A 10,854-nucleotide genomic window follows, 5' to 3' on the forward strand; every position below is an offset into this window, starting at 1 on the left:
CTCAAGAGAAAACCATTTTAAAAGAAAAATGAATAAGCAACTCACATGAGTTGAATGATCTACCTAATCTGTACTTACTTACCTTCAGCATGGTGGATACACATGTTATATAAACTATTCGGGTGTGATACCATCGTTACCAGCCAGTAAAATGGATAAACCAAAAGGAAAAGTTTGTGTGACTGGAGCTTCAGGCTTCTTAGCTTCTTGGCTTGTTAAGAGGCTTCTCCTTGAGGGATATGAAGTTATCGGAACAGTCAGAGATCCAGGTTTCTCTTTCCATCTTTTGGTTGCCTTGAAAAGCTAGCCAAAGTGAGACTCAATTTACTGTTGTGACAGGAAATGAGAAGAAGCTTGCGCACCTTCGGAAGTTGGAAGGGGCAAAGGAGAGACTAAGGTTGGTGAAGGCAGATCTAATGGAAGATGGAAGTTTTGATAAAGCCATAATGGGATGCCAAGGAGTTTTCCATACTGCTTCTCCTGTTCTCAAACCTACCTCTAATCCAGAGGCATGATCCCCACTCCATAAATCTTTGTGTATTCATTTTATAGATATTTTTTTAACACTTATTTCTTGTGATATGATAGGAGGAGATTTTGAAACCAGCTATAGAGGGCACACTGAATGTACTGAGATCATGCATGAAGAATCAGTCTTTGAAGCGTGTGGTCCTCACCTCCTCCTCCTCAACAGTCAGGATCAGAGATGATTTTGATCCCAATATCCCTCTTGACGAATCTGTTTGGACCTCTGTTGAACTCTGCAAGCGTTTTCAGGTTTGAATAGCAATCTATATAGACCAAAAAAAACGAAGATCATTAAGGCCGGATCTGAGATTTTGGAGGCTTGAAATATTTCTTAAGAAACTTGGTAATTTTTTCTTATAAATAATTTAGAGGCTTATATGTCTATGTAAAAACCTTAAAAAGTTTTGGGGGCCAAGGCTAATATTTCATTGGACTGCTCAGATCCGGCCATGGATATCACCATATCTTAATTATATTAACTAACAGTTTGTGTAAACGCATTCCATGTGAATTTAAGGTCTGGTATGCTTTATCAAAGACATTAGCCGAGCAAGCTGCATGGAAATTCTGTGAAGAAAATGGTATTGACCTCGTCACTGTTCTACCATCCTTCCTCGTTGGACCTAGCCTGCCTCCTGATCTGTGTTCTACAGCATCTGATGTCCTCGGATTGCTGAAAGGTAGAAAACATCTATCAGAATAGCTCCCTTGTACTTTGTTGCAAAATGCTTATAACTTGTTGCATAACACAACAGGAGAAACAGAGAAGTTTCAATGGCATGGACAGATGGGGTACGTTCATATCGATGACGTGGCAAGCACCCACATACTCGTTTTCGAACACGAAGCAGCCCAAGGCAGATACATTTGCAGCTCTAACGTTGTCAGTCTAGAGGAACTGGTTTCCTTTTTATCCACACGTTACCCATCACTCCCTATCCCCAAGAGGTTTGACATTGATCTTTAACCTTTTAATCCTTGAAAAGAAAAACAACTAGACCATGAAATAATCTTCTCTTTGTAAAAAAAAATATAAGGTTTGAGAAGCTTAATAGGCTGCATTACGACTTTGACACTTCGAAGATAAAGAGCCTCGGGCTCAAGTTCAAGTCCCTTGAAGAGATGTTCGATGACTGCATTGCCTCTTTTGTAGAGAAAGGCTATTTATCTCATGTCGTTACATTACAATAAATATCAATAAAAGTGTAGACAAAGGTAAAGAAGAATGATCTCATAATAATTAATATCGAGAAAGAAAAGTCATGAGGATTGTATAATCCTAATTGATCCAAAATAAATAAATAAAAGTTCATCTTTAAACCTTTAAACGAGGTTCAACGTAACAATAATCAATAAGAGTCAAGACTTATGGAGACTTTGTCGTTGCGAGAAAGTGTTCCAATAATCTTTCTAAACATACGGTAACGATGGTCCAATACTAAGAACATCTTGTCTAATGTCTTTGTGTTTTTAAGCACAAGTTCCACGAACAAAGGCAGGTGCTTTGACTTTACATCCCAATGGACCGCATCTTTTGGTCTCCGACGCAACTGCGCCTTATTGAAGGCTTGGAATGCCAAGTAGTGGTCAAGACGCTTTGCCTGTAAAACAAGAAAAATATAAGAAAAACATATGGTTCTTGGATTCAGTTGATAGTTAGAACATCAAAATAATATAAATTAAAAGAGGTTTATGGTAAGATAGATATATACCAGTTTGATGTCGCAATGGATTGTGTGCACTGTTAGCTTCTTTAAATCATCTGAGTTTTGTAACACCCTTCTTATGCCAGGAATAATATAATGAAAGATCCTTGTCTTAAGTGTCAATGCTTTGACCTTGAACATTGGAAAAGGAACACCACGAAGCTGGGCAACAGATAAAACCTAACACAAAGAATCATTGATCAGAAACTTTATAAGAAAACCAAAGCCTATTGCAAACTAATGAATCCATGCATCAACAAAAAGTTTATGAAAGAAAATTAATCCAAGGCATTAGAGACAGGGCCGGATTTAGACACATAAATTTTTGAAGTTTTTTTGTATAGACTTTTAAATTATGAAAAAAAAATTTTTTTACTCAAATTCTTAAGAAATATTTCAAACCCCCCACCTGATTAGAGAATAAACAAAAATTGGGCCAAAACGTATACCTGAAGAAGGTTTCCTCCAAAAGTAAGTTTCTCAACATGCTGTAGCTTTTCTAGCATATCCATCACCGCGGGTTGAAGCAAACGAGCATTGTAGGATAGTTCATTCGTGCAAATGTTGACATTAGCTTCGGTTAAAGACGAGACATCAACTAAACTACTTGGGATCTGAGAGTATCTCAAATAGAGATAATGTATATGTGGTGCGTTGATATCTTTTGGCCCCGTAGCCGAACTGCTGCGCTCTACAACTAATGTTCTCAAACGCAGTGATCTGCTAAGATCAAGATTACTTAGTTCATCGCAATGATTGAATGTTAAGCACTCGAGAACGGGACAGCCAGATAGAATCTTAGCCATAGATTCATCAGAGACACCACATTTAACCAAGGACAGGTTCTTGAGAGAAGTCCACGACACTGAGCATTTGGGAGACGTATCACAGTGCTTTAAGGTGAGTTGCTTGAGAGAGGAGCTAACGTATAAGAACTCAGGAAAACTATACTTGTCAACCCAGAGAGACAAGAACATATTCTCCACTTTCCTGGACATGGCAAACTCGATCCACCTGTCGATATGGGGAACATCATCCTTCTCGTTGACATCGAGAAGAAAATGCATCATCTTGGGAGCAGTGTACAGAGTCAGGGTTTGGTTAATGCAAGCAGCGTTGAGGGTAGGAGAGCTCTTGAAGGAGAGGGATGGTGTGTCACACCATACATGCCTCCATCGTTTTGACAAGAGCGACGTTGTGATGGCGTATTTGGTTGGAATAAAGGTGAGGATATGTTGGAGAATCACATCAGGTAGACCGCTGATTGTGTCTACTACCACACCATCACCACCGTGGCAGTGGCGGCTACGGATTCTTCTCGCGGCGGTGGCGCTCACGTCCGCCATATTAAACTTGCGATTCTCTTAGGTTTACTATGTTTATTACAAAACGGCTTTTAAAACAAGCATCTAGGGCAAAAAAAAAAGAAACAAACCGAATCGAAATACCCGAAACCGAGCCGGTCTGAAATAAATATTCAAATGGTTCATATATTTTTATATCTGAAATAACTGAACCGAACGGATACCAAATATATAAAAAATATTAATTATATACACATATAATATAATTAAATATATATTTATAATTTATAATATATTAAAAGTATTCGGAAATATTTGAAAAAACTAAATTATTACAAAATATTGAAACTAGTTGAAAGTATCCGTATATTTTTATACGATATATATTTTTAGATATCTAAAATATCCAAATTTTATCTGAATCATCATCATTTGATATTTTATTCAAAATACTTAATATTTAACCCGAATTATCTAAACTACCCAAAATAACCAAATGAAAACCGAATGATTTCCGGATATTTTCAGTTCCTATACTATTCGAACCAAACCGAACTTGAAACTATCCGAACCGAACTAAAAATGAGAATAAATTGATCCTCTATCTCTCTGACCGAACTATCCGATACCGATGTCGAGGCCTACACGCATCCTATTGGCTCTTGCCTAGAATTACTAGGCCCAAAATACTACGCATCTTATAAAACACGCATCCCATTGGCTCTTGCAGAAAATTATTAGGCCCAAAACACTACGCATCTTATAAAACAAACTCTCTTTTTCTTTGTTAATTTTTTTATTAAAAAAAAATTATTCGATCAAAAACATATTCTAGTTCTTCAGTCATTAGGGAGATTAAAAAAAAAAGATTGTCAAAACATTTAACATAGCAGCCAGGGCGCAGGAAACATGTTCGAACCACATATAGAACTAGATGAAAGACACTATTTAACTAGCTTGAGCGATGATGTAGCTAATGGAACCGGCCTCCTCTTTAGCAGCTTCCACCATTTGATCCTTCAACGATCCAAAACAGACATTTGTCAAGATAAAATCCTATATAATAAAACTAATCTTTTCATGTCTCAATGTCTTTAAAAAAAATTAGAAAGTCAGGTTAACCTGAGCAGAGATAATCCTGGCAACTGTTTTCTTGCTTGACTCTTGGATCTCACCCGCAATCAAAAGCTCATCCAATATGTAATACGCCTTAAAAAAAATCAACAGAAAATGTCAGCAAAAAAAAAAACTAAGTGTTGAATTAATGTCAAGAGTTGTTTGTAGTAATGGTATGTTACCTTGTGGAAGTTAAAAATCAAATCGAGCTCGCACACCTGAAAAAGATCAACGAGATAAGATGACAAGAAGTGGAAGTATGTTCCAGGTAGGTGGTTAAACTAACTGACTCACACTTCCAAAATAGCGGTCCAGGATCTCAACGTAGTGATGAATGATCTCAAGGACTTCCAACTCGTTATCCTCCGCATCAATACACATACAGAAGTAGAGGCTCGCGTATCTTTTGTAGACGACTTTGTAACCTCTCCACTCAACAAAGTTGCAGAGCTTGGGACCTCGGTTCAGAATCACTCCACTGAGCTCACGTATAACCTACACAAAACATCATGTTCCCAATGTTTTAAGATTTTAAAAAGTGCGTAATAAAAGCTCAGTACTTTCAGACCTTAGATCTTTCCTTCTGCGTATAAGGCGAGTACCATTTGGTGAGCCTGACTTTTCCTTGGCGGCTAACAAGAAGCACAAAATGTATCTGCAATACACACAAAGGTTTCACCTTTCATTGTTCATTTTTCACTCAGACGCTTTTCACACATAAAGGTCGCACATTTATCGAATTTTCAGGCTTATGCAAATGTAGTTAAGGAGGATCGAGCATACAGAACCAAACCCAGAAGCTAAGCATGAATGTTCTGATAAAAGGTAGCAACTTTGTATCTCTAAAGAATCAATTAAACTACGATGCTTTCTCAGATCCAAAGAAGGAACACACAAAGACATCAGACGATCCATCGGATCAAAGCTAATAAAACGATTCGAAGAACAAAAGTGATTGTCGGAATGTGCAGAGATCTTTACCATGATTTCGTAGGATGACAGCGAAAGACAAAGTCTTCTTCAGAGAAGAGAAAAACAAATGTTTTCTCTGTTCGAACAGGTTGAGTGTTATGGGGGTATAATTGTCATTTAACGTTATTCTTAGTGGAATATGCATTTCGGGTCGGATCCATACTATAGGCGATCCGACTCTTGATGTATACAATCACTTTGGTTCATGATCAAATATACGTACAAAGATACAATTACTATACTCCATTTCATAACAGGAAAAAATGTTATAATCTGAATTAGCAACAAATTCTACTTCTTGATCACTGGCAAACAAATAAAAATGTCAAATCATTTCGACACTTTAAATTTTGGGTTTCCTTAAAAATAGAATATTATTGGTTCATATGGGTCAAAATAATTGATGCGAATATTGATATAAACAAACAATCACTGATGTTTTGAAATAAAATGGTTCATAATCATATACGGCGAGAGTCTTAACATAAATTTTCGAGTTTTATATAGTTTAACATGCAAAAGCAAGCCTATGGAAGAAATTAACACAAGCAACGGATAGAAGAACTCTTGAAATTATTATTAGGAGAAATGAGTAAAGAGAGAATATCTTCCTTAATCTTAGAACTGTGTACAATGTGAAGTAAATGCACAGGTATTCCTCATCTATATAGCTAAGAAATGTATCACAAGTGTATGTTTATGTAGCAGATGTACAATACAGCTTATTATGAAGTTATTTAACCCAAATCTCCCTCATATAAGCTTGTAGTATATGTTTAGTTGAACGCCATACACTCTCTAGAGAGAAGGCATATTCTCTGCATGCAGGTTTTTCTTTTCTTTTTAGGGGGCTCAAGTTACAATGTGTATTTGGAGTTGACATCATAGAAAGTAGGGTTCTAGTTGTTCTCCCAAAATATTCTTTACCCTCCTTTGCCAGAGTGGAAGTTCGAATTTATGACCCATATAACTATATTATATACTGTACTAAATGTCTTGCCTGTCAACACACAAATTAGAACATCTTATAAACTTTCGATCAAAAAAAAAGAAGAAGATCTTATAAACAATAATTAAAACCTTACTATATGAACATTAGTTGACGAATATGAACAAAAATCATTTGCTTCAAATAATTCCTCGCCTAATGAAACATTAATTTATATATAAAATTTAGTTATAACAATTAATCAATCCAAACTATGTCACAAAATAATACTCTCTTCTTTTTAAAAACGATTACACATTATATTCAAAGTAAACAGCAAAGAAAGAAGAAATTTAAGCTTTCGTTATCATTTCACACCAGATTTTGAAGGAAAAAAAAAAACAAACAAACCCTAGCTAGTATTCGCAACTGCCATAGCTAGTACTTTGAGATCAAACTCAAACGCAAAAGAAAGTGTCACTAGCTAAAACGTTAAAACGCAGGTCTAGTAACACCTCCACCATCTCCTCCGCCGCCTCCACCACCTCCGCCGCTTAGACCAAAAATATCGCCTCCAGAGAATTGAAAATTGTTCATATTCATTCCAAGATTATAGAAAGCAACTCCTCCGTTTCTACCTCCCATGTTCGACTCACCCATTTGGGCCTCACTCCTCGTAACCTCCGACGACTGAGACGCCGCCGGCTGCGGCTGCTGTACTCCAGTGGTTCTTGGCGGTGGAGTTTCTTCCTCTTCCATCGGTAACCTATCATAAACTGCGTTTGCAAAGGACGCAGCCATCAAGACTACTGGGCCCGAAGCTATCAAAGAACCAGCCACATTCCCTCCGACAACCTGTCCTTGACCTCCGGCTAGATACACTGTCAAACCTCCCGCTCCCGGTGGAGCTGGCGGTGGAAGCGCAGTCCCTGTCAAAGACAAAATCTCAAACCGACCATGCAGTGTAATCACACCGCCACCCGTAGGAGCCGCCGGTTGCCGTATGGTGACGTTAGTGACCGCACCTGTAGCGCTTAAAACGCAAACTCCGCAGCCACGACGAGTGGCGTAAGTAGAAACAGCTTCGGATATGTCCGAGCCGGAGGTAACTTCAAGAACGTGGGATCTAAGGACGTTAGGACTATCTCTGGTGATAATAGTGGGAGGTTTGGGTTTGTTTTTGGAACCAGCAGGACGGCCACGTGGACGGCGTCCCGAGGAAGAGCCAGAGGCGGTTGCTGAGTTGGCTGCTCCTCCACCGGTGGGAGTGGTTTCTCCCTTTGCTTCATCTGCTTCAGATCTGTTGAGTTCCATGTTATTATGGTCGGGTGGGGTTCTGGAATCTTCAGGTCTCTGTAGGTGCAGTTCTTGCCCTAGAAGAGGGTGCATATAACCAGACATCGATAATAATAACAAGAAACTGCTGTTTGGTTTTTGGATTTTTTTTTTGTTTATAGAGAGAGACAAAGACAAAAGTATGGGCAGAAAATGTAAGTGATGAAGTGGTTTGTCACTGAGAGTGTTTCAAATACTGGAATTGATTAAACTTGCATCAATGTTACGGACAAAACAAGAAGACGACAAGAGAACACAAAACCCTACTGAATAGTGAGAGAAAGGGAGGGTCTACATATGTGAAAGAGGGTCGGTGAAATTTGTCTGGACCAGATCCAGATCTTCATGTGAAGTAATGAATGAAACAAGGGAGAGAAAGGAGTAAAGCAAGAGCATCAAAAACACTATTCAAACACGGCTCTCTTCGACATATTATATACTATAATATACGTAAAATATAAATATATATGCGCTGAAAATAATATACTAAAGTATGTATATAGATAAGAGGGTTGGTGTAGTGATTTTTCCTCGAGGAAAGCAAAAAAACAAAGAAAAACAAAATAAGATGTCGACGACTGAAGAAAGAATTGATGGATTCTAATTTCTCAGGGAGACAAAAGAAAGAATCTGGAGAAGTAAATTACGGAGATACAGAGAAAGATATTGCATGTTGATCATTTTTCAAGATAAAGCTGAAGGCAAACAAGAAAAAGAAAACAAAGAGAGATTAAAGAAAATACCTTTTGTGACGGTGAAGGCATGGTTTGATAATATGATGACTGTAGATTTTTGTTCTGTAAAAGACAAAACAAATGCGATGGTATACTGTTATGATGTTTCAGTTCGAGGGCAATGTCAATAGCCGACCTAACTTTATGTTAGTGTTATTGTCGGTAACAATACATATTAGGATTATAAGTCGTCCTCTTTTATCAAGTAGTATTACATTTCACAAGATTTGGATCCGAGCTTCTAGTTACTTTCGGTTCCAACCACTATGTATAACTCTTACATATAAATCAAAGTACGCTTTAACATAATTAAAACCGATCATTTGATTTTTTTTCTTGAACCAATTCGATGATCCCTAATTTTTGCGTATAACTAATTTTTGCGTATTTAAGCAATTTCAATGGGGTTCTCAACCTAAAGTTTTTAAAATACATATGTATTTTTAAAACTTAAATACCAAAAAATAATTTTGGTTTATTTTATTGCCTAAAACTAAAATTTGAGACAATGATTCCACATATCTTCCTAGGGCTGGGCAAAAAATCCGGATCCGAAGAACCGAACCGAACCCGATCCGAAAAAGTAATACCAAATCCAAACCGAAATTGTTTAAATATCCGAACGGGTTCAAAATTTTGGTATCTAAAGAACCGAAACCGAACCCGACCCGAACCGAAATATCTCGGATACCCGAATGTAACCGAAATAGATTTATATACCTAAATATATTACTTATTTTTATATTTAATATATATTAAAAACATCCAAAATATATAAGATACTTTAAAGTTGTCTAAAATACTTAAAATATACTTAAATAGTCAAAAGTAAATGTCTAAATAGCTAAAAAATATTCAAAACACCAAAATGCTTAAAATATCTATTGATTTTCTATCCAAATATTTAAATCAAACCAATTTATATGTTAATTTTAGGTATTTTGACATATATTATACAAATTTATATGTAATATATTATTTTGATTTATAGATTTTGAGAAATTTTAAGCATATAATGAATATTAAAATTTTAAAAATAATTTAAATGGATTATCCGAACCCGAACCGAACCCGCAAAGATCCGAACCGAACCCGAACCGAAATTTAGAAATACCCGAACGGGGCTGAAATCTTTAAACCCGAAAATCCGAAACCCGATTAGATCCGAACCGAACCCGAATGGGTACCCGAACGCCCACGCCTATATCTTCCAATACATTATTGTTCAACGAAATGAGCTTTGTGCTAACTAGATAATATAGCTTTTTCCTTGATTCCGAAGCTCTAGATCTTATGATTGTTGATTTAAATGAAATAGATAAGATCATAAGAATACATTCTTCAGTATAGCTAAAAACACTCTTAATATACTTTTCCAATTTAAATCAGTAACATCCAATTAAAAAAGTATGAATTAGTGTAGTAGTTGGGTAAAGATATATAAGTCATACACGTTTTTGGTATGTTAAAGTGTTAATCAAGTTATTATCTTTTTATAGTTCTTTTTTTGTAAAAAACTTTTTATAGTTCTTATATTTTCACGTGCTTGTACAATTTCTCATTTCTCCACTAGACATTCCCATACGTTAGAATTTCTTTCAACAGATTTGACAATATCGAATATTGAATAGTATTTTATATATGATGTATATTACAAATTTAACAACGGTAAAAGGAAAAAAAGCTAACCAACGACTACACTTATTTGTCCACTCCACATGGACTATTGTACCTGATTGATCATTGGAAGGTTGAAGAAAATTAGGTTTCGTAGAATCTTCGGCACGTTAAATGTAGTCGCTGATTTTTTACTTTCCAGAGTTTTTTTTTGGGGTAAGATTACTTTATAGAGTTCAATCAGCTTCGTGGCCATTTTGTCCGTGTGAAATTATTGGTTGCATTTAGAACAACGTCTATCTTTCTACTTACCAGACGTGAACAATACAAAATTATCACAATTTTCTTGTTCGATATTTACCATTTTTTTTTAAATAGTTATTATATATCTTTGTTATAGAACAAAATTGTTTGGATTTATGTTTACAAAATAGTTATATCTACATTGTGTTAAATTTTAAAAAATCCTTATTTCTTCAAACAGTTGTCATAAGTTTTGGGTCTTTAAATAGCATCATAAAGTCAGTGTTATGTTGTCAAAAACAAATTATTTTGAAATTATCAGATGAATTTCTTTTAGTCTCTCATTGGTAAGTGGTAACTATGCTAATATA

At 36.1% G+C, this 10,854-nt stretch overlaps 4 protein-coding genes across 6 annotated transcripts; 1 reads left to right on the plus strand and 3 right to left on the minus strand.

The window, feature by feature from the left end:
* The first annotated feature begins 109 nt into the window (after positions 1 to 109).
* On the plus strand, positions 110 to 2,094 carry LOC103828251 (tetraketide alpha-pyrone reductase 1). Of its 2 annotated transcripts, XM_018654256.2 has the most exons (7): positions 110 to 269; positions 340 to 509; positions 589 to 777; positions 1,046 to 1,208; positions 1,284 to 1,476; positions 1,566 to 1,743; positions 2,004 to 2,094. In XM_018654256.2, exons 1-6 carry the CDS (start codon positions 152 to 154, stop codon positions 1,717 to 1,719), a joined length of 987 nt encoding a protein of 328 aa, XP_018509772.2. In that variant the 5' UTR covers positions 110 to 151; the 3' UTR covers positions 1,720 to 1,743; positions 2,004 to 2,094. The 2 variants fall into 2 exon arrangements, with proteins under 2 accessions (XP_018509772.2, XP_009102146.2); XM_009103898.3 differs by lacking the exon at positions 2,004 to 2,094 and having other exon boundaries at positions 1,566 to 1,854.
* On the minus strand, positions 1,878 to 4,081 carry LOC103854694 (putative F-box/LRR-repeat protein At3g18150). Its single transcript, XM_018657107.2, has 3 exons — positions 2,684 to 4,081; positions 2,241 to 2,414; positions 1,878 to 2,129 (listed from the first exon to the last, which is right to left on the minus strand). Exons 1-3 carry the CDS (start codon positions 3,578 to 3,580, stop codon positions 1,878 to 1,880), a joined length of 1,323 nt encoding a protein of 440 aa, XP_018512623.1. The 5' UTR covers positions 3,581 to 4,081.
* Positions 4,082 to 4,325: 244 nt separating this feature from the next.
* LOC103828348 (AP-1 complex subunit sigma-2) lies at positions 4,326 to 5,737 on the minus strand. Of its 2 annotated transcripts, none has more exons than XM_009104041.3 (6): positions 5,636 to 5,737; positions 5,223 to 5,309; positions 4,949 to 5,149; positions 4,837 to 4,872; positions 4,661 to 4,747; positions 4,326 to 4,555 (listed from the first exon to the last, which is right to left on the minus strand). In XM_009104041.3, exons 1-6 carry the CDS (start codon positions 5,636 to 5,638, stop codon positions 4,487 to 4,489), a joined length of 483 nt encoding a protein of 160 aa, XP_009102289.1. In that variant the 5' UTR covers positions 5,639 to 5,737; the 3' UTR covers positions 4,326 to 4,486. The 2 variants fall into 2 exon arrangements, with proteins under 2 accessions (XP_009102289.1, XP_009102235.1); XM_009103987.3 differs by lacking the exon at positions 5,636 to 5,737 and adding an exon at positions 5,438 to 5,607.
* Positions 5,738 to 6,771: 1,034 nt separating this feature from the next.
* Positions 6,772 to 9,491, minus strand: LOC103828491 (AT-hook motif nuclear-localized protein 25). The gene has a single exon (XM_009104121.3). The coding sequence runs from the start codon at positions 7,953 to 7,955 to the stop codon at positions 7,047 to 7,049; it is 909 nt and encodes a 302-aa protein (XP_009102369.1). The 5' UTR covers positions 7,956 to 9,491; the 3' UTR covers positions 6,772 to 7,046.
* Positions 9,492 to 10,854: the final 1,363 nt, after the last annotated feature.

This window comes from Brassica rapa, chromosome A01 (genome assembly GCF_000309985.2).
Source record: "Brassica rapa cultivar Chiifu-401-42 chromosome A01, CAAS_Brap_v3.01, whole genome shotgun sequence".
Classification (NCBI taxonomy): Eukaryota; Viridiplantae; Streptophyta; class Magnoliopsida; order Brassicales; family Brassicaceae; genus Brassica; species Brassica rapa.